The sequence below is a fragment of the Tribolium castaneum genome, chromosome 7 (genome assembly GCF_031307605.1).
Source record: "Tribolium castaneum strain GA2 chromosome 7, icTriCast1.1, whole genome shotgun sequence".
Lineage (NCBI taxonomy): Eukaryota > Metazoa > Arthropoda > Insecta > Coleoptera > Tenebrionidae > Tribolium > Tribolium castaneum.
In genome coordinates this window covers 5,407,218-5,431,670 of record NC_087400.1, presented here as the reverse complement: position 1 = coordinate 5,431,670, position 24,453 = coordinate 5,407,218, and the positions used below count along the sequence as shown (strand labels likewise).

The 24,453-nt window shown below is 32.9% G+C and overlaps 1 protein-coding gene across 17 annotated transcripts in view; it reads left to right on the top strand.

Moving 5' to 3' along the window:
- bru3 (bruno 3) overlaps positions 1-24,453 on the top strand; it is a 456,798-nt gene that overhangs the window by 382,660 nt on the left and 49,685 nt on the right. For 13 of the 17 annotated variants that reach the window (XM_015984037.2, XM_064357773.1, XM_015984039.2 and 10 more), the window contains 2 exons: positions 7,659-7,707; positions 18,338-18,463. In XM_015984037.2, the coding sequence (XP_015839523.1) occupies positions 7,659-7,707; positions 18,338-18,463 (175 nt within the window). Of the gene's footprint in view, positions 1-7,658; positions 7,708-15,056; positions 15,159-15,244; positions 15,265-15,355; positions 15,446-18,337; positions 18,464-24,453 lie in introns of those variants that run through there. The other 4 variants (XM_064357777.1, XM_064357776.1, XM_064357775.1 and 1 more) reach the window with 4 other exon arrangements.

Below are 24,453 nucleotides of genomic sequence, written 5' to 3'. Positions count from 1 at the left end.
TGTAATTAATTATAATTACAATCATAATTACTCGCTTTTGGAAGAAAATGTGTTTGCTCTTAGATTTCGTATTAAAAGAATTGTTGTAATTTTTTTTATATTAAAACCGATAACTGTACAAACAACCACAATTAGCGACGTCATGGGGATAATTAGTAGCTTGTTAGGCATTTTTTTAAATATGTTTTTTATCAATTATAATTGTTTACAATGGTTTTTAAATGTTAAAATTAGCCTCACAATAAATAAATTGCTTTTGTCTAATTTTTTTTCGGCAAACTTTAGAAAAAAATACAAAGCGTCGTAAAATTGGCGAATTTCGAGTTCAGAGCTTTGTAGAAAATCACTTCAGTCCAAACATTCGGTGCTTGAGTTTTTTTCAAATGCAGGCTAAAAATTTTAAAATTTATTTACTCCGTTAGCATTGTATTTATTACATTTTCGGCTATCATCAGTATTATCTACACTGTGAATAACAATAAAATTGTTTAGCCTGCATTTCTCTATAAAGCTCTGAACTCGGAATTCGCCAATTTTGAAACATCCTGTGTTATATGTCCTACATGTTTTACAAAAATAATAAAGTTTTTAACTCTCTAGTGGTGGTTTTCAAAATTACTTGTATGCTAATTAGGCGAAATTTTACAAAAAAAAAGTATGCACAAATGTAAAACAAATAGAAAAATTAAATACAAGACGTTTTTATTTTTTTTAAACTTGACCAGCAAGAGTTCATAACGAGTATTCTGTCGTTACTTTAAAATTTCTATGTATTTCTGTCATTCCTACAACTGTTTGGATTTTGTTAAACATTGAAATCGCTAAAATTAAACACAAAAGCATTAAATTTTTGCCTCTATTGGGAACTTATTTCAAATTGTTTACGTTTATTTGCGCTAATTTTCAGTTTTTAGAATGAAATGTTTTTAAAAGATACTAATTATTAAAAAAAATTTTATACTTACTTTCGTTAATAACTTCTAACATAACAAAAGCTCTAGTTACAATGAAACTTCTCTTAATGGACACCTCCGAATAACGGACACCTCTTTACAACGGACATTTTATAGGAACATAACAAGACTTATATTAAAATTATTCACTTCTTAATAATGGACATTTCTCTACAACGGACAATTAATAGCTGTCCGTTGTTGAGAGGTTTTACTGTATTTATCATACAGCGTGACTATTTGACATAATGTCATCTCGTTTTTATTATTCGATAGATCGACTTAAAGTCCACAAAAGTATTTATAGTATACACAGGGTGGTGTGATTTCGCAGTGATTTTTCACAAATTGGTTTTTATTATAATAAAAAGTTGAATAATTCCGAAACGAAAAGAGATAGACCTATAATAGTTTACATAAAGCTACATTATTTTTTTACGTGGAACCAATTATGCAAATATATAGGATGTTCTATATAAATAATATATCTTTGGTTTACTACTCTGTATGCAAGTTTTTTAAATTTATTTTTTATTACTAGGTATTTATTATTTTCTGTAATTTAGAAAAATTATACCTACAACATAGACAGTTGTCGGGAAAACGGTTCGATAGATGATTTTTAAGTCAAAATGGAAAAATATCTGGGACAGGTAAAAAATTACTCTGAATGCAAATTTTTGATGTAGTTAATAAAATTATTGAAAAAAATACTTCAAAATACATGGGAGAAAAAATAAACTTGATCTTTGTTTTTTATTTGCTTAAACACTTGTTTTAATTTGTTAAAAACGGAGAAATAGTGGTATGTTTTGTGTGCTATCAATTTTCGGCGAAGATGAAACCTCGCTCGATCCTTTCATCCGTTTCCATATTGATGTCTTCAATTGTTGTGTCGACTTTATCAAAGCGCAGTTCCAGAACTCAATATGTCAAAAAGACAAAATGGACAAAATACATATTGCTTGCGATCCAGCTCCGTATTCCATTCCTCGAGTTCATACATCATTGTTCGTTTATAAATCGTCAAGTGTTAAGCGCGCGAGCTTCCGTCTTCTCTCCGACCACAAATTCTCCATAATTTAAGATCTCCCACCGGTCTCGTATCGATTCAATTCCACCTTGTTAATTGAATGTAACGATCGAATTTTATGACACAGGGGAGCTAATCTTTTTTATCGCTTTTATCACATCTCTTGTTTGGCCAGCATTTGATTGCCGGCGAGAAACTCCCTTTCGAAAGAAAAACCTACACTTAACCAATATAAATGAAACTATATTTACCTTCCTGTGTAAATTTCATTTCATGCCTTTCATTTCGACTATTTACGGAGGGGCTGGGAAATTAATTAATTAATTTCAATTCGTTTTGCCTCTCTACATCATCAACGCATGTCATAAAACACACGGAAATTTTATTTATCGAAGCCGAGTGCTGTCTATCACGTTATCAATTATTACACGACGTTACATTGATTCATTTTTAAACTTGTTTTGTAATCGACTACAATCAACCTCGGCATTCGTTTGAATCATTAATTAAAACGCGAACTACAATCGCATAAATAACAATAAAGTGGCCATAACACATCACATACAGGTTCAAGAAATCCGAATGGAAACGTGAGCTCTGATCAGAGGGTGACTCTCCCCTATTTTGCCCGAAGGGCTGCGCCAGAAAAACAATGAAACATTTTTGCGGACTGGGGTCCCCTTGTTTCAATGAAAAATATAGAAGCACGCACTGGCTAGTTTTTTGAATTTCGAGTTTCCAACTTGACTCTAAACTTCTAGTAATTTTATTTTTTTGACGAAAAACAACAATTTTACCAGACATTAATCCAATCAATTTCTGAACTAACGTCTTTACGTTTTTTTTAGTAACAATTTAAACGTTTTTGTAACACAAGAATATAACGTAAAATTATAGCAAATATAAAACCAATAATCAACGTCAACAAACAAAGGTATAAAAAAAGCTATTCTTATACAGATAATTTTATTATATTGTAGGATATGCAATATAAAAAATAACACTTTTTAGAATGCAATTTTTTACGTAATTTTTTTGTACATTTTAAGAAAAACTAATTTTTTACTAAGCGTTAAACCTTACCATAAAACGGAACATTTTTATGTGGACTCTAATTTTATTTAATTAATAATTCTACACTTAACATTCAAAATACTATTTAAAGTACGTTAAAATAAAAATCCTTACCTTTTTTACGTAAATACAACTTTGAGTTAAGAGGTAATTTAAACGTTAAAGTTTGGTAAAAAGTAAAGACGGTTTTTAAAATACGTAACATAAACGTTAAAAAAACTTAATCATGCAACCAAATAACAACGTTGTAAATTTCAACGTATAACGTTATATCAACATTAAAAAAACATTAGTGTGGTTACTGGCTAAAACAGTTAAATTTTTAAGACGGTTTTTAAAATACGTAACATAAACGTTAAAAAAACGTAATCATGCAACCAAATAACAACGTTGTAAATTTTAACGTCTAATGTTATACCAACATTAAAAAAAAACGTTAGATCCACGTTTGTGTGGTTACTGAGTAATTTTTAAGACAAACTTTTGATTTGTCAGAGTTTTATGTTTTACAAGTTGAAAAAAGTGAACATGTAGTTTGTCCACCGCATTCTTCTTCAGACTTCAGTGAAGCAAAAAAATCTGTATTTTTTAAATCTAGTTTTACGTTAAGACAAACTTAAATTAATAAATGGATAATAAGAGATCTTTATTTGCTTCACTACATTTATCAGACTTTGATTCAACAGTTTCTTATTTCAAAGAAGTAACTTTTGTATTGCCACAGTCATTTATCATCTGATGCAAGTGAAATTATGGCCGTATTTTTGCGATAGCATCTGCTTGTGGAAATTAATTAGGCAAGCAATTAAGAAATTTGTTTCTCGGTTGTCCCAACTGTTGCTAAATTCAATAGAGATATCTCGGGACGTTTTTATGCGGTCATAAATAACCGCCCCGAACGGGAAGAAAACATTTGTTGCATCCGAAATTAGGTATTCAAGTCATTGATAAAATGATGCTGATAAGTCTCCATTATACCATTTGACATATCAAGTGAAATATGTGGTGGTTTGAGAGTGAAATTTGTGACCTCCCCAGTTTCTCAGTTTCTTCCCAATTGACTCAAATCGCAAATATTGTAATGTGGAGTTTTTGATGTAATTGCTTCGGCCATTTCCTCGAAGAAGAAAGCCTTTTCATCTTTTCAATACCCTTTCAATAATATCGCAGGCAGTGGGTCAGCTCTTTCCGAAAATTGCTGGCGGGATGGGGAGGATCAATAAAAAAAATTGCGACTCGAATATAGAATTTCGTAATCTTTCTTCCGGCTTTGTTTCGCCGTCTAATCCGGCTTTATTGACCATTTATCATTTCACTGTCTTCATCCATAAGTTGGCGATATTTGTCAATATGAGTGGCGAATAACGACAATTTATTGCTCCAAGCCGAGATAAATAACTCGTCTTGTGATTTTGTAATTGCGAAACTGCACCCTGATTGTTCAGGAGTTGGTTCAGCCCCTGCTGTGGCAACTATCGATCGTCCTCCCTCAATCACGAGGGTTAATACCAAAATAAATTACAAAATTTGCCTGCACAAAAGCTCGTTAACCGATTTCTTCGGTCAATCTCGGTGATTATATCCAGGGCCTATCAAAAACACCCGACAGGTACTGACATATTATCAATATCCGCATCCGAAAACGGCTCAATCTCGTAATTTATTACAGCTGTCGGGCTTCTTACGCGCTTATGACAGACATCGGTCATAGCACGGCTATAATAGCAGCCACTGGAAATGCACTGATAGGCGATAACAACATTCCTCTATAATGGACAGAAGCTCGACTTTAATTTCCTGTCATCAGAGTAAATTAGCGCGGAATTCTCTCTGCAATTGGAACATGTGAGATATGAATTATAGGTGGTTGTTGCCGATCGACGACATTCTAATTAAGCCGATATTGCGATCAAATGGACCAGTGGACGATGTTTTATGCCAGTTTTTACAGTTTTGTTCAACTATTTGAACGTTTCACCGTTTCGAGTGATTTTATTCGGCAAATGGAGGGATTATAGCTGCCATGGCAGTGGGAAATAACAGCTGACTAAATGCCTCGAATCTAATTAATCACGTAAAAATTGCCACATTAAATAAACACAACGCAAATGCTGCATCAGTAATGGGATGCAACATTTTTTTTCAAAAACTAAAACTGCCAAATTGCTAAAACTCCGTCTCTTTATCCCGTTTCTAAAAATCTAAAACGTCACCACCTGGAGGACCATCTTTAACAAATCCTGGATCAATCGTTCCAAAGATGAGAAATAAAATTCCGAATACGACTTGAGTTTTTTTGTACTTATTAAGAGTATAATATGTTTATAAACTTCTATTTTTGCAATAATAAGGGCCGCAATTTTTTTTGTTTTTTTCTTTCAAAATTTTTTTAGCTTGCTTCACTCATCTAACTTATCTCACTTTCTCATTTAAGCTGTGTGTATGATTTTCTCTTTAACATCTCGACACGTTATATACAGCGTGTTTCACATAACTATACGACATTTCCAGTTGGTATCACAATGGGTATCAAATAATTGCGGTCAATAATTTCATCATCTATGTTTTATAAAAATGTCAAAAATTAGTAACAGTAACTATTATTGTTAGTACTTTAATAAAATTATTGATACTTAACGAAAAATGTTTCTATTTTTTTATGATAATCTAGAGGATTTTGCTGATTTATACTTCGTTTCAACATTAGTGATTCTTTCAAGGCCTACTTTAGAAATTTTTTAACTTCTTATATATTCTAATAAATCGACATTTCGAATTCAAGTATGTTATTTTCAAAATGGATGAGCTTTCGTAACTACGAGAAATTGGGGTCAACTTTGAACTCAGTTTTTTTAGATAGATAGACTTTATTTTCTTAACAGCAATCAAGTCCTATACCTATCTCTTACAGTTTTTGAAAAAAATTACAAAAAATGGATTTTACTTTGTAATTTTCATAGTTAATTAAGTAGACTTTGCAAAATGGTCACCAACTGTCAAACTTAGTTTTTAGCTGTTTTATTATCATATAAGCAGCAAAACAATAATATGTAATTATAGTTATTGCTAACTCAGTGAATTATGTAAAGTAACTCAGTCAGTTTGCCATCGACTTTGGAACTTCTTGAATGAAAGGGGGGACAAATCTAACATTTCCGTTTATTAATGGCACTCTTTTATTGTGTTTTTTGAAAGTTTACTCGACTAAAAATTAAAATAATGAGCTAAAATTCTGTTTTTGCGATTATTTCAAACACTGCAATAGATAGATATAGAAGTTGTTAATAAAAGTCTCCATATAAATTGATATTTTTTATTTTCTTTACAATTAATTAGTTAATTTGATTTATATTTTGTTTTGCGGCATTAACATAATGTTCTATTAAAATGTTACATTAACGTTAGACACTACCATAAAAACCAAATTCAGAAGTTTTTTTGAAACGTTAATTATACGTTTAAAACAAACCTTAGTAATTACGATTATTAATAATATCAATGTTCTTTTAAGACGTACTTTACCGTTGGTAAAAAAATGTAAGAAGGTTTTTAAATTATGTAACATAAACGTTAAAAGAAAACGTAATCATACAACCAAATATCAACGTTGTAAATTTCAACGTATAAGTTATATCCACCGTTATTGTAACTTAAAAAATCTTCGTCTGGGTGCTTGCTGAGAGAGATAATTCATTTTGGTTAAAATTCAGTCGAGTAAATCGAGTAAATGCGTAAATCCGCATTTTTATATTTTTATCATTTAAAATTTTTGCCATTTATTTAAAAAAATCTAAATCAGTCTAAGGCGCAACAAGTAACTCTTTCTTGGTGACCTTTGTTCGTGACTATTTTATTGAGATACAATAAAAATAATTATTTCAAACTGAATTTCATTCAAGAAAAGTTGCAACAGCAACATTTGAAAAATCACTTTCTTAGAATACGATAAAGTTCCTATACAACTCTTGTCATTTGCTTAAAGAGAAACTCTTGGTAAAGAATTTTCGTAATAAAATAGAAGCATATTTTTTAATCTCTGTTTTTCCCATATTTTTTTTACTTTTTTGCTATTTTTTTCTTGTTCTATATTTTCTATTATTTTTCTTCAGGTTTTTTAGTTTTATTATTAATATTATTATATACGTAGTTTTTTCGGTTTATTAAGGTTAGCAAAGTAACTGAATTAATTAATTTACAAAATAGTAAAGTGCCAAATAATTTTTTTTTTCGCAATCTTCGATGCGCATTAGTGTGGGCGTTCGGCGCCATTCCTTATCAGAAAAAATTGAATCAAACCCTGCATTTATACGGAATCAGTCTGTGTTGCACCCATCCAACGTCAGTTTTTGTATTTCTCATTAAAAATGCAGTCGAAAGCTCCCCTAATGATTTTTCCATTAGCTAGCGTCTAGTGGACTAATGTTTATGAAATATTCATAATAAACTTCTTAGATGTTGTGGTTAGTGCAAGACAAAAAACTTATTGTTATTTAATGCATCTAAAGCAGCCGGCGGCGGTGTTTAACACTTTGCGATTCATCGTAGTTCTTGTAAAAATATTTTGACGTTGTTGGAGTAAAAAGGAATTCTTTTTCCAGATGAACCGCCCCATCCAAGTGAAACCAGCGGACAGTGAAAACCGCGGAGGTAAGTTCTTGTTTTCCTTTCATGATATGCATTATTCATTATTCAATTAGAAGCTAGCAGTTTAATGCTGCCACTGCGCAGCATTAATTAACTTAAATGGATTCTCAAGATATTTTTCTTCGCAACTTTCGTTTTAAAACGGAGTATATACTATATAGGTGTTGCAGCCCCAATTACATTATTCATACCCAAGACGAACGATTTTAACTCCTGTAAGATTTCTGTACCGTTTTGTCGTTTGTAATTAGACGATTCGAACGTAGAACACATTTGTGCACCCGAAATCGATCCAAGAAACCCTTCTAACTTTTCAAACGCAATCAATCATCGTTAAGTTGGAAGTTGATGTTTTTCCTGTTGCCAACAACACAACTTTATTATTGCCTTAATTACGTAAATATTATTCCTGTTACTGCAATCTAAATGAACACCAAATCAGTCACACGAGCTTATCACTTTATCAGCTTTATGAAACACTTATTGTTACACTAATTCCGTTCTATCTGATTTGTTACGCCCATAACGCGATGCCTGATTTATGTCACATCGCACCAACGATCTAATTACCCGACGAGCGAAGCGAGTGTCTCAAAAGAAACCGCGCTCTCTAGATTGAAAAATCCGGAATTAATTCCGCCGGAAATCCGTTCGGTGTAGCGCTAAATTTAAAATATTTGCCGAAGCACTAATGTAAACGGATTGAGTGCGCGAACCAGATTTGTTTTTCGTTTTGCTTTGGCGTTTTTTCCGCTGCTAGAGCTGGTATAATTTCGTAGCGCACACACTCGAGGAATTAAACGGGAAAGTTATGAGAGATGAGCAAGCATTAAGCGTGCAATTTAAGATGAAAGGGATGCAAACGACAATCGCTGAATGCAGGTATTTACATAAATCAGACAGCTCTTGTGTTAAGTGTGTATGTGCACGCGCTTCACGTGGCATTGCTTGTGACATTCACGCGTACTACAAAACGTCATTTCCACTTTAGAGGAAAAGGGGTGGAAGCCTTCATTCAACTTCGATAACAACCCCACCGGGGGAAAAATGACTGAATTATTTAGATCGAACGAAGAGGAATTAGTTTAAATTAGAGTGTAGCGTGAGCGAAAATAGCAGATGGCATTTCGGAGACAATTACAAGCGGGTTTGAGAGCCTTCGTGGCAAAGAAAAATCAACAGGTACTTGCGTGACACGGAAATAATACACCGCTGCTAAAAAAAGATACGATATTGTGTCATGAACACGATATTCGATGTCTAATAGCAGGTCCTACGTGTTTTAAACGACGCAATCGATAATTGAATGAGTTGTAGCTGAAGCTACGACAGTAATCAAGAATGAAAACTTTATCTTGTTTTCTTACGTTTTCCACATTTCAACGTAAAAATAACGTCAAGAAAAAAACGTTATTAGGTTGCAAAAAGGTTACTTCTATCGTTGAATTAACGTTACTTTAACGTAAAACATTAACGTTTTTTTAAATAACTATTTAAACGTTTTTGTAACGTGTTAATATAACGTCAAATTTTAGGAAAATAAAACTAGTAATCAACGTAAACGTTTTAAAATGACTTTTATTTAGATAATCCAACACTATTATATTTATAACATATGAAATTTGAAAAAAGTATACCCTTAGACTGCAATTTTATTTACGTAACTTTTTTGTCTTTTTTAAGGAAAACTATTTTTTTACTTTTTTACTTATTAATGAATAATCCTATACTCAACATTCAAAATACTATTTTAAATAACCTGCTTTTCTCACAGTTATAAAATATTTAAACACGTTATCTTTTAAATAAAACTTCAAATGTGGTACTGTATAATTACCAGCACTGTACTTTTTTCTATTTTCTGAAAACTCCATATTGTTTTAAAAGTCTGTTCTTGACTGATTTTGTATTTTTTTATGTGTTTTATATCATTTTTTATATTTTACTGTCAGAAAAAGATACAAGTCTAGTTATAACTTATAACTATAGCATAAGCAGGGTCGCTCAAAAGTATAGATACAGTTAAATATTATAAAAACTATTCATCAAAATTAATTAAAATTTTGTATATGCTTTAGATTGGAGTGTTTAATTTCTATCGTTTCAGATGTTTATCGAATTTTTGTTCTCAATTGTTCTGAGGATACAAGGCTAACTTGATTTTTTTAAATAGTAAGAAGGGTAAAATTTAATATTTTTAAAAAGAGCTTATTTTCTGTGTTGTAACACATTCATACTTTATTTTAATCGAAACTAAAAACAAAATATCGAACTACAGTAAAACCTCCTTTTACGGACACTTCCGAATAACTATCGTTAGCTCTTTGCCGGTTGAAGTTTGATCAAAAAAATCAAGTAAAAGTTAATATCAATTGTTAAAATAACACTTTTAACTGAAAAGGAACACATTTTAATAAAAACACGAAATACATAATTTTATGTTATAAAAACTGTTCAAAATGATTTCTATTAACTACTTTGCGTTCTGTCGGCATAACCAACCATCAGTATAATTTCTTTCATTTAAATGTACCATTGATAATCTAATTATTGGACATAAGTTTAATTTTTGACTAATATACAAGCGACAGATTGCTAATAACAGTAATAACAATAGTTTCAAAGCTAATTTAGTTTTATTTTTCCAGAATTCCACAAATGAGTTTTTAATTTTTTTTTCTTTTAATAAAACTAAGGGTATATATTACTTTACTGACTTAAGAAAAATGTTTTTTTTAGTATTAAACTTGATTCTTCGTGCCATTAAAAAAAATGCAATTTACGTTGTATTTTTAAAATAAATGGTGATAGAAAATTGAAAAACATCTTAGATCTTAGAGTTTTAACTGTTTTCCAAATCCTAAGGTGGTCTGTTAAGCCGTTTTCAAAATATTTAGCTGTATTTATACTTTTTAGCGACTCTGTATACTGTGCGTTTTCTATACAATTAATTACTTTTTATTTATACTTAGTTTCACGACATTAATATAACGTTAAATGGAAAGGTTCCTTTAACGTTAGACAGTGCCATAAATCTCAAATTCAGTTTTTTTGACACATTAATTGTACGTTTGAAACAAATGTTAGTAAATACGATTGGTAATATTGTTTTAAGGTTTTTGACATTTTATACGTAAACCCAACTTTTAGTTAAGACAATTTTAGTAAAAAAATGGTTTTTAAACTAGGAAACGTAAACGTTAAAAAAAACGTTATTATACAACCAAATAACAACGTTAGACATTTTAACGTATAACGTTATATTAACTGTTGTAACGTTAAAAAAACGTTAGATCTACGTTTGTGTGCTTACTGGGCTCATCGTTATCTCCTTTTTCTCTATTTATTTTTCATTATGTTTATTGTACCCATCAAGAAACTTCACGTTGTACAAAAATCAGCATCAGTCTTGTTGAAATCAATTAAAATTTGGGTCAGTTTTTTGGAATGGAAAAGAATGGGTCCCCGTGGAGCGCCCTGCGGGTCACACATGTCACGCATTCTCCGCGTTTTAAAAACTGAATTTCTCTAGGGTGTAGGGGTGCAGTGCCCCGATATGAAATTACTTCCCTTGTAGGAAAAAAGCCCATTGTATGGGTGCAGTATCCTTATTTTGCTTTTGGTTTTCCCTCGGCGTTCATGATTGCCTCGTGTACGAGGTAAACGACTCCGAATTCATACCGGAGCGCAATTAAGTGGCACATTATGGCAATTATTTCCCTTCTCAAAGTAAGTTTAATTGAACGTGCCTTGTGGGGCGTCTGCATCGAGTCATGTGTCGACGTTTGATTTCGTATGGTAATTATTTGTGCTTTGGCAATCGATGAAGTTGGTAATGGCATCCCGTTCTTTGTCGTCTTCAAACAAGTAAATTTTGATTCGTTTCGAGGTTGTAAAAAAGCGAATATTATCAAAGCAAAGATCGATCAAGCGTCAACATCGAGATTCTGGATTGAATAACCAATTAGTTTTTGTTATTGTAAGCCGAGCCTCGAGGTAAAGAGTAAATCAATAAATTTTGGTTACAATGTAAATGATTTTGATTAAACTCGGCGCGCTATGCGCGCCTCCTCCCCCCACCGCCACGTTCTAATTTTATCGAAATAAAAGTCCCTCATCAAAAACAGTAAAACGAGATTATCTCAAGCCTTTCAAAGATGTAATTAAATTATGCGAGGAAATAGCTGTCTCCGATTTTACGAAGAGATAGGATTAATTATTTGTTTCGATCTCAGGAACGGCATTATTTAGACCGGAATTGTGTCGCTCCGGCACTTCTTTGCATCGCAATCGTCATTTTTCAGCGAGATAAGAACATCTCTAGTTGCTCGACGCCTGATTTGGCGGGTGTTAAGGGCTCTGAATAAAAAACTTACACGGATTGGAGACGTTTGACGTGGTCGTAACCCTTGTCTCATCTAATATGAATTCCGAATATCGATCCGAGGGACCCCTTGAATGTTTGATGATAATCGAATTCGGGATCCCATAATTAAGCATTCAAGAAAGACGTAATAGAAAGCTCACAACGCGGAAAGCAGATAAGGTGGATGGGAAGTTAAAAGAAAAGAGTACTTTTATAGCCCAGTCAGGAGACATCGGTTATCAATTCAAACGACTGGAAGACATAAACCAGACAAAGAGAAACATCAGTCAGCACACATCGCATTTTTACTAAAATAAATTTCTGACGCTTCAAAGGCCATCATTAACTTAATTTTCGCTCGTTTCCAAAGCTTTTAATTAAGTAATTGCAATTTCGCATCTCCTAATCATCAAGCGAAGAGCATTAAGTTGCCAACTTCCAAACTCTTTGACAATGAAAATGAGGTACAGACACCGATTGGTTTAAGATGCACACGCTTCAGCTCTTTGCTACTTACTTTGAGGTTTTAAACGTTGTCAGCAACATCACTATTACAAACACAAACAAATGTTTATTGTGTAACCGACGAGCTCAAGCGTTTTACTCAAGTTTCCAAATTTACGTTGAATAGTCCATCCAGCTAACCATGAGGAGTTTCCGTATCGTTAGATTTTAGTCAAGAGCATAAATCTACGGATAGGGCTTTTCAAATTAAAGGGGAATGCGCACCGACGGCGGAATGAGGGATCGATGAGGTATTTGCAAACAATTTTTAGACCGGAATCGGTTTTAAAACGCCAAACCAACAGCAAATTTCACTTTTTAGGCGATAATATTACTTTGTCTTGGAATTTTAAGGAAAAATAATACATTTTCTTCACGAATACGTTATTTTTATCAAAGAAGTTTGAGGAATTAGATATGAATTCAAAGTTCTAACAGTTTTCTAGCAAATTCAACTATTAATCACAGCATTTTATCTCTAGGGACTAACTACACCGGTTCTGCTTAACAAAGCTAGGCTTACAGATATAAGTGCAGTTTAAATAAATCGCGCTAACTCAATTTTATAAAAAAAAATGATGTAGGGATGATAGAGACCAGAAAGAGCTACATGTGGAAACTTTTTTGTTAAAATATTGTAATGTACAGTTACAATCAAAAGGAATGACATTCCCACCAACTAGGCCGGATAACAAAAGTCCGACTAAAATCTTTTAGATAATAAACTTCAGCAAACAGGTTTGCTTACGAATGTACGCAATAAACGTATTATATCGGAAAGATTTGTGGCTGTGGTTTTAGAGGTGTCGTTTTTTTTATTGTGACTGTATCAACAATCTATACCTACTTGAGTGTAGACAGAAATGCAAACGTAATAATTTCGGACCAAAAAGAGAAACTTATTCTACTACACCGACACTGGTTTTTAATAAAAAAGCAAAGAACTTTCGATTCGAAAACGAAAAACTATCTGAGAATTTTTATATTGATCAACAAATTACATCACATAAACAATTTCAAAATTGAAAATTGGACTAATTACTAGTAAAAGCCAACAAATTTGAAACACTAAAACATTTTTAAAGAGAATGCCTAAAAGCCCAAAGTTTCAAAGTAATATTCTGAAGTTATAGCTTTAAGAAATTTTTTTAGAGTTCGGGAAAGAGAAAAAAAGATTCGTATAAATTCAAATTGATGAAAAAGTTTTTGGAATTAGATATACAGAGTCGGAAGAACTTGTTGGTTGTTTAGGGCAGGGATGTAAATAAGCTATATACTTTAGCGACGTTTCGATTTTAATTAAATCATCATCAGGCTACAAGAAGAAACGTAAGGTTTGTTGACTTTTGTAAATGTTTAGCATACTTTCAATATTGATAGGTCTTGCTTAAAAAGGTTACAAGTTTTAAGACAAAAGTTTCCTATAAACATGAGCGAAAAACGTTTTCTAAGAGAGCTACACTCTCTGAAAGGGTGTTTCTTATAATGGATTTTCTCCAATATTTCAGAAACCATGGAAGATAAATTTACAAAATTTGGGACAGCAAATAATCTTTATACGCCTAATCGAATTTGAGAATCAAAAATGTAGAAATTTTTAATCAGGGGCGTCCAAAACTTGAGTGGTGTTGAATAAAAATTTTAGCAATGAAATCTTAAAGTCCATAATTTTTTACACAAAATAGTCTGCACAAAATAAAGTTTTAAAGTTTAACATCATAATTATTATTTCGAAGATAAATAACCTCACGATTATGTGGCACTTCGGAAATTTGGCTATTTTCTGTCTCCTTATCTTATCTTTATCACCCAAACCACATCAAATTTAGGTTTTCCTTCCGTCTTCGTCTCTATTTTTAGCAAAATGGCATAAAATTTCTGTTGCTGTTATTATACCTGAAGTGTATTCAATTTTATTTTGCTGTTTTTATTTTAATTCTTTTATTATACAATTCACGAATAACGCAATTTGGATTATTTTTTCGATCTAAGCGATATTTAAATGGCACCAAAAATATGGTTTAGTTTAAACGGCGCAATTCACTTGACACACTTAGGCAGAGCAGTTCGATCTAATAAATCTGTGTTAATCTCTTCCCGACAATAGTAGATTATCACCAAATAGACTGTGGCAGAATACAGAACTCAAAAGCTTATTTCCTAATAGAACAATTTTATATGGTACAATGTTGACCAAAGTTTTGGTTTGGATCGTCCAAAGGCTACAGACACCTAAACTAGGCACTTGGTGTCCACTTGGCACCACTTGGTGCATTTCGAACAGGAGTGGTCCTGAAGGTGTTCCTTGCGGTACGCTTCGACTTCCAACTTGGTGATTTAGGCACAGTGTGTTCTGCGTGATGTTGCGGCAAAGAGATTGCAGATTAGGTTAGCCGTCCCTCCCGACTAGTCGTCAGTTGGTGTCGTGGAGGGAGCGGCGATAAGCACCAGGACGCCGCTGCTAGGTCTGTTCTGATTACAGAGCTCGCGATGGCGGCCGGCATCAGCTGCGGCGGCGTCTGCTGGAAGTAGGGGCAAGGTAACGAGGAGATAGCTAGCTCCCGACCCGCCCGGACCCGGTCAAGTAAGACCACGTCCTGTCCTTGTTGTGGCGTTGTGACAGTGTCGTGCGTATTAGACTGTTGTAGTGCGTTGTTCCTGTGCAGCAATGGTCAGCTCGTTCGTTCGATGTATGTCTAGACGTTGTGTATACCTCTGAATGTATAGTGCAAACTTCCATGTCTTCCGTTATTATATATATACTTTTTAAACACTGCAAGGTGCAGCCGCTTCCACACGCGTACGTGGCCAAGGCCTAAAGCTCACCCATGAAGGGGCTGCACCGGACCCGTGCGCGATAGGCGCACCTGTGTAAGTATCGTAAGTGTACGCCGCGTAATGTTACAACGCAACTACCAGAGCACTGTCATGTACCCCCTAAAATACATCTCCTATCCCACCTCTGTTCTTATATGTCGCATATGTGTTACAAGCCGAAAGGACGACCTGCACCTGCACCTGATGCAACGACAACTTTGATGATTAATCTAAACTCAACATAAACAAGGAGAAAATTACCAACTACTGTTGTTAAATTGAGTTGGCAACATTGAATATCTTTGCGTTACTCAAGATGTACTTAATTTAAGATTTAAAAACTATTTCGTTGTTTTATAATACTTTCCCGAGTTGGTATGATTCTTAATTTAAGTTGGCAACACTGAATAACATACAGACAACATCTACTTTACTCAATTTACGAACTTAGTTTTGAACCAAAGGCCACTTCCAGCACTTAGTTTTGCTAAACTGTAGGATTTTTTTTTAATTTGTTGTTAATTTAAATTGGCAACCGAGTTGGCAACGTTGATTGATATGAAGACGTTTTCTGCCTCTACATAACTCAATTTCGAGTTGTAAGACTATATTCATGACTAATATTTTATAATATTGCTTGCTGTACTTAGAATAACTTGGCAACTTTAATAATGCCAACAATTGCCAACCTAATTTTAGATTTAGAACTATAGAATATGCATAACTTCACATTTTTACATTAAGTTGGCAACTTTAGTGATGCCAATAATTGCCAATTTAATTTCAGACTCAAAGACTATTTTTTAAATTAAAGTTTTTTATGAAAGAGACGTGTATTGATGTAAAAACATTTTCTCTTTCTCTAATGTGCTCACGTTGCCAACTGAATGCCAAGTATAGAGACCACTTCAAGATATAAAATATGATAATGAGTTTTAATAATTGTACTTAATTTAGATTGGTACAACTTTACAAATATTAAAAAAATTAAGTAATATCTATGTTTTCTACGTAGCTCAATTTACCCACTCAGTTTAGAACCAAAAACCATTTCCAGCTCTAAAGTTCTGCTAAACTGTACATTAAACTTCTCGTTAATTTAAATTGGCAACGTTGAGTGATGTGAAGACGTCTTCTTTCTCTGTATAATTCAATTTCAGATTTCAAACATATATTCAAAACTCTTGTTTTAATGCTATTTTTAAATTAAGTTGCCAATTTTAAATGATCTAGGGAGAACATTTTTTTCTTAAAATTTGCTGATCTGAGACTATTTTCAAATCTGTGTTTTATTATATCGTGCGTTTATCTTGTTTTCTGTCAAAGTGACTTGTAATTTTTATATTAAATTGGCAACTTTAATGATGCCAACAATTGCCAACTCAAATACCAGGTTCAAAACTATTAGATAGGTAACACCCTTCAAAGTGGTTTTACCAGTTATAAATTAAAAGCTGGCAACTTTAACATTACTTATGTTATTTGTCTTATTTCACAATCATACACAAGTTTTGGAAAAATTACCCAGATTGCCAATCAATATTTCAATTGGAAATTTAATTAAAAATGATTTGTTCTGTTTTTTTTTTTCAAAATTTAAATTACAGAAACAAATTTTAATATAGTTAATTTTGATTGGTACAACATTACAAATAATTAAAAAAAAATTGTAGTTATATTTGTTCAAGGTACTAATACTATGAGGAGTTAACTCTTCGTCGAAAGAAGGAATCTTTTTAAGATAAACTTTCCTTCATTTCGGCAAAACAGCTCATATCTATATCGTTTCTATCTTAGTAACTTTCGAAATGTACAAGACTGATATTTTTTTTCTTAATTGTTCAGTTTTTGATACGAATTCGAAACCCGGTATTATTGAAAAACGACGGAATATTTTAATTTTTAACCAGAACAAGCTTTGTTGCTCCAATCTCATCAAAATTTGCTCTTTTCACTCTCACTATTTTATGACCATCCTCGAATTTAGATTTGTCACTGAACTTGAAACTTGAAACGACAGGCGAGACTAGTAGGGTGACAAGCAACCCTATGGGAACTGCTTGCAATGTTTGGTGGAATATTTCAGACATTGACACAACCACCATTTCCCAGAGCGTACACAGAATCAAAAAGCAATTAATGTTTAGTCGTGCAAGTTAGTTTTTCCATTTTTTAATAACGCACATTTTTTTCGCACAATATTTATTTAGGAAAATTAAAACTGTTAATTGATTGCGATTCATCATTAGGTAAACAGCGCGGAAGTCAGTCGTAAAATAAACAACAATGCTGGGATTTTTCAATTTTGCAAATGGATGGCAAAAACTAGAAATTTTGATCAAAATAAAGTGTGAAAGGGGTTTTTTCTCCGGTTGAGTTTAGATTGATTGTAAAGTGATTTGAATGAGTGTAGCGTAGGACATGAAATGCAAACATTCTTTTTCCAATTATGCTAATTCTCCGTCTGCTCCGAATCAGTCTTGTATATGAAATTCAAAGTCGGATGTTAGCAGAATCTCATAAATCATAAAGCAGTCTCAAGTTCGGTGCAACTTTGTACGAATTCTCCACTGTTCCACATTAGCCTCGGTCGCAAAAAGCGATTAGTCGTCAAAGTTCCGTCCATTATCTTAGCAGGCAGTCCTTTGGGCTATAATGACCTCTGGGTCGGTGGAGAGGCGCGTTTTTGATGATCCTTTATGGGTCGTCCTGATTTAGAAGCGACTTTGATCCAATTACGCTCGACCACTCTTTCTAATAATCCCTCCATCCCGGATCCTTCCCGATGACTAGTTCCAGTAAATCGATCGCTAGCTCCTAAGCTCGTACCTTGAGTGTCGATATTAGCGGAATTTTCAATGGACTTGCACCTGCGTTAGTTATGTTTATGTGTTTCGCAGCTGCTCGACCCTTGCTAACTTTTTCTTTATTTTTCTGCGACCGCAGATCGAAAGCTGTTCGTGGGTATGCTCAGTAAGCAACAAACCGAAGAAGATGTCAGACAATTATTCGCGCCTTTTGGAACTATAGAAGAGTGCACGATTCTTCGGGGACCCGACGGAGCTAGCAAAGGTAATCAACGTTTTTTAGTTTTTGAGTAATTTCAACGACGACGACGGACGCTGAACACGTTTCCTATTCGGCGTGCGGAAAATTGGAATGCGTTGCTTTTCATGATTACTGTCAACTTTAATTCAGATATACGGGAATAGTTCACGAGAGATGACAACATGAACATAATTGCATTCCTTGGTGGCGCTCCGACTCGATTCGCACCAGATTACAATTTACGTTTTTATACACAAACAAATGGCTTTCATGAGGCTCATGTTTAATTACACAAATTCTAATTTATCAAACAAAATTTAACGCTACAACTAAGAGCACTAAATAACTCGGAAAAAATTGGAGAAAACTTGGCTGACCTTAATTTTTAAATATACAGTTTTATATTTTTAGCACGTTTATTTATTTTTATTTAATTTATTATTAACCCCTTTTATTCACTAATATTATCGAAGAATTACAGATATTATAGAATTACTTCATAATAAATATCTGGGTAAATCACATGTTAGTTTATGTTATTTTTTGATTTTTATTTTTAATGGTGACAGTACAGAGTGAGTCACTAGTGGGTTATGTCTGAATTATTATTTAAAAGACAAAAACCGATGTTGATCCAATTTAGGTTTTTAAAAATTAATCAGTTTCCAATTGGTAACTGCAATTAGTATTTTTGGTTGCACCTTAGGACACGTCGGAAATAACCCATTATTGACTAACCCTGTATAAGATTACAAAAAAATATAACGCTGCCTACAAACGGTCAGAATGTAACATCATTTTATGATCAAAAAAACATTTTAGAACAAAGGTGAAAAGTACTAATATGTTAAAATTTTCAGTACTTAAAAAAATAGTTTTTGAATTGATGAGTTTGACAAAAGTCAAGTTAATTGCGATTAAAATTTAATTGCGATTAAATTATTCTGTAAACCGGCTTTTAATTTGTTGGTAAAAGTCAACAACGCGAATGGACCAATCACATTTATTCAATTTGGTCACGTGATCAGTTAATCACACATTTAATTTCGAATTAAATTAATGACGATTCTGTAAACCGGTTTACAAGACATTTTAATTGCAATTAAATTTCAATCGCAATTAACTTGATATTTGTCAATGAATTTTAAATTGCAACTTAATTGAATTAAGTTTAATTTTGAATTAAATCTTAATTTGGCTTTGTGTAAATTGACCCTGGAGGCCAGTTCATAGAAAGCTTCATTAACGTGAATAGACCAATCAAATTAGTTTTAACTGGTCACGTGATCACTTAATCACGCATTTAATTGTGGATTAAATTAATGACGTTTTTGTAAACCGGTGTAAACGTATTATATAAATCATTGATGATAGTAGTTAGTATTTGTTGATAACAGACTTTTATTGTTACATATTTTTAACACTACTGCGAGATGGAATTTCTTAGAACACTCTAGTATTAGGATTTTTTACAATTTTTTGACAAAATACAGCCAAAAGCGAGCCAAATCGTCTAATTCTGACATTTGTTAAGTTAAACAAACATATTTTTAAGGATTCGTCTAAAATTTGGATAATCTGAGATTATTAATCAAGTTTATGAACACAAAGTTATTGAAAGTCTACGTATTTTAACGAAACCAGTCTAAAAATTAACGCATTTCAAGAAAACAAAAAAATAGGGCTCTAACTAGTGACTGTCACTATTTTTTACAGTCAAAAGCCGTTTTAAGCATAGTTCTCTACAAAAATTAAAAAACTCCTTGCACAATTTGATACGTGAAAAAAATTTATATGTATTTCTCTAAATCGCTAATTTAAACTAGATGGTTGCAAAATTTTATAAAAAAATTTATCATAAACATTTGTTTTCTATCTGAATAACTCAAAAAATCCGAAAAGAAATAACACAATATGTCGCTCTAAACACTGTACAGTCACGATCAAAATGAATGACACGTTTAACAACCGGGCTCTATAGCATTCGACTAAAATCTTTGAGAACATAAATTTCATCCAATAAGTTAGTTTTACAAACTAACTAACTAACCAAAAGTACACACAATCGTATCACTTCAAATCGATTTGTGGCTGTGGTTTTAGGGGTGTCATAGTTTTTTATCGTAACTGTACACGTATACTGAACTTTTAACTTTTTGTTTTTAATTTAGATCGAGAAGATTTGTATTAGTAAAAATCAATATAAAAATATAATACAATACAACAGTCTATGTCGTTCCATGTAAGAATTATATTTATTTTTATTTTAGATTGCCCTTATGTTTTTTTTGTAATCTTTTGGCAATAAATTATTATTATTATCCTTTTCTTATTATTATTATTATTATTATTATTATTATTATTATTGTTATTATTATTATTATTATTATTATTATTATTATTATTATTATTATTATTATTATTATTATTATTTAAAAAATTTGCAGTTCCACTCAGAAAATTTTTGATAAACAGCACTTGACTAGAAAATAATAGTAGTAGCAAAACTATACTTTTTGAAAAATAGTTCTATCATCCTGAAGCGGAATCAGATGATTCTTGTAGATACAACCCAATTGTTGGACCTTTTAATATTTTGTAATTAGCAATGAATATTTTCAAAAAAAAGTAATAGCTTTGTGGTGGTTGGTCGCATCGGTCATCCCGCTTTCCATTCGCTTTGCCCGAAATAGTCGGCGTCAACTCCCTCGAAAATAAGAGTTAGTTATTACGTGAGCAAATAACAAGTCAGTTATCGTTGGAAATTACCGAGTGCGGCACTGCGAACGCGATATGAAACCTAAATAGCGTGTTACAGCTTTCGCCCTCTAGTAATTAGGATTTGCGAACAAAGTGTGAGCTGAGGGCATCGTCGGGCGACATCGCCGCCCCCGACAAAGGCCCTCGAACAGCCCCCGGCTAAGGTCTTGTTAGCGCATTCCGAGATGCAAATTAGCCCGTTTTCGGCATTCGAAGGGGTGCTTATATTAAATTTTTGGTTTGTTTTCGGCGACGCGTTTGCGCACAATGCGATCGACAAGATATTAATTTTTTCATTTTCGGGGGAAATTCAATAGACCGTATTAAAGCGCTTTATTTGTGGAGTGCAGCTGCAGCAACGGAGTCTAAGTACGGTTTAATTAAAACATATATTTTTGAAAAAAATTCCTGTTTGCGTTTTTAGGCGGGGACTGGCTTTGGTTCCGCTCCTCGTCGAATGAAATTTAATTAGAGTTTCATTAATTACTTTACTAAATCCTGTTAGAGCGCTGATTCGTAATTGGCCGCGGATTTTCATTAGAGTAGATTTTTTACGGATCGAAGTTCTATCGAGAAATAGATAAATACCCCCATTTTTTGCACTCTTATTAAAATTCCATTAATCCGAATTTAGGGCCGGCTTTTCAAGATTTTCATTAGAAAAACCGCTCGGCTAAATCAAAGCGGTTCAAATTGAAATTTTATTACACTCCCAACACGGATTCATTTACATTTAGAAGAACGAGTTATTACATTCTCAAGATTCTGGAATGTACGAATTTTTCATTTCGAATTTCAAGGTTACTTATTCAAATTAATTAGTGACAGTTACAGCTTCAATTATTACGGAAGTAATTTAAAGCTATGTCACGCTTGCACAGTGTTAGTGTGAGGTCTGAAAGCTTTCAGCTGAAAAAGAGAATTAATTTTACTCAAACTACAAGCGCTCCAGCAAAATTGAATAAGTTGTGACTCTACTAGTTGTAGCACGAATTATGAATAGAATACCTGCTTATTAACTCGCTTTCGTGACATGTAATTTCAACAAAAGGGTAAATTAACAAGAAAACATTCCAAATTAATTAACGTTGAAAAATGGTGAATTTATTAGTGAAACACAATACAAAATAAAATTATTAACAGTAAAAAAATTAACACAGCAAAACGTTATATGGGACTACAGATATCTAAAGGTTAGGAACGTACAAGTAAAACGTTCCCGTCCTCGATAGTTTTATAAATGTCGCCAGAGGGCGTACTTGTTTCATTACCGTCTGTTTTGAGTGCAACGAATATGAAAAATGCTTGTATTTGTTGAACGGTTAACACATATTAAACAAAAAAATACAGACAGATAGAGCATTAAAGTCACAATAGTAGGACATGAACATAATGCAAAAAAATTCGTAAACTATATTTAAAAAAATTTCAAACTTTTACCAATTTGCACTTTGCTTCTATTTTTAAAAACGTTGCGAATATGGTTATAGATGCAAGAAAAATCTTAGGAAAAAAGTTGTAGAGAATTAAATTTCCTACAAAAAAGACCGCGAGACCATATTTCTATCTTCAGCCATTTAGACCTCAAAGTCGTTCAAAGACACTCAACCGAACAATTTGTTTCATTTTGCCGGTGGTCAAATATTGGAAAGTTAATTTATTCCAAAATCGTTGAAGATAGAAATATGGTGTAGGAGACTTTTTTATAGTAAATTTAATTCTCTACAACTTTGTTTCTGACACTTTTTTTGTATCTTCAACCGTATTCGCAGCATTCGCAAAAATATAAAATGGGACGCAAATTTATAATTCTTTGCGCAACGTCGCATATTTATCAAAACGCTGGGAATACGGTTGAGGATACAAAAAAAGTGTAAGGAACAAAGTTGTACAAAGCTTAACATTTCTGCAATTTTTTCCAAATAAAATGTCTCATGGAAAAAAGCAGGAAAAGAAACAAATGAATTTAAAATGTATTTGATGTTTTTGGAACACCGTGTTTATTTCCTAAGCCATTTGAGAGATGATTTCTCCAACTGGTCGTAAATAAAAAGCGAAACAAAATAAGCACCTACATTTTCCGCTGATGTTTAATTTACTTTCTTTCAAAAGTAGGTTACAGTAGCGGATGAGATTTGAGTTAATTTTAAGTTATGGGGAAAATTCCTAATTAAACTTTTATTAAACTCTTAGTTGCATTTTATGATATCAGGAAGTTGGAGGCGATATCAGAAACGGTAATCTTTCCAGATCCGACAATATTTTCGCTCTTATGTGCGTCTTTATATTAACTCATTTGTCAGTTTAATATCATCTTTGAAGTCGCGATTCGTTTCAGAAAAATCGTCAGTATTCAAGGCACTTGCGAAATTTAATTTAGGGGAGGAATTGGGAAAATGTTGGTAGAATCTATCTAAAACATTAGGATTATTTCAGGAGTATTTATTTTAATGAAACGGGATACATGGTGCTGTATTTTTGCATCACTGATGACTAAACGAACATTTAGAATGTAAATACATTTCATGAAAAGTTTACGTTTACGAATGAAATGTATTTAGCAAAACTCGCAAGGCTGAAGGGCATTTGTTCGTTATATTTACTGAAAAAACCCAATCCATTAACACAGCTAGGGTGGCGTTTCAGTCGAAAAATTTCACTTAGTTTTGGGATTAATCCCAAGCATTGACTTTTGTGTATTGTAGCTAGAAATAATTGATAATGTTAATAATGTAGACGATTATTGATTTTGTGAAACATTCGACATTTCAATCATGTCTAGCGAAGAAAAAGCAAAACATTTCGCCGGAGTAGTAGTGAAACGTATTAAATATACGCAGTTGAGCGACAGGTAGAGTAGCTCCTTGCATTTCCCAACTTTTCTACATACTGAAAGTTAATAACAACCGAAGTGGGATTTCTTTTCCGCTTGATGGAGTCCACAAAGAAGCCAAAGTTGGCAAAGGTAGAGCGTTACTAGGAGCCAGAAACAGATTTGTGTATTTCTTTGTGTTGGGCTTTTCTTCATCTCTTCCATTTACTAGACGAGTGCCTTTCGCGTTTGTGCCGAATTAAGGAATTACCGCATCACCTGGAAAGTTTTTTCTTTCCCTGAATCTCGGGAAAGAATGTGTCTTTCGATTTAAAAGAACGGATCTGTTGTATCGGAGACAGGCAGTCGTGTGAACTTTTAAATTTAGACAGTTTCTCTCTCCCGAGGGTCACGACAACATCACTTGCTTGCTTGCGGCTTC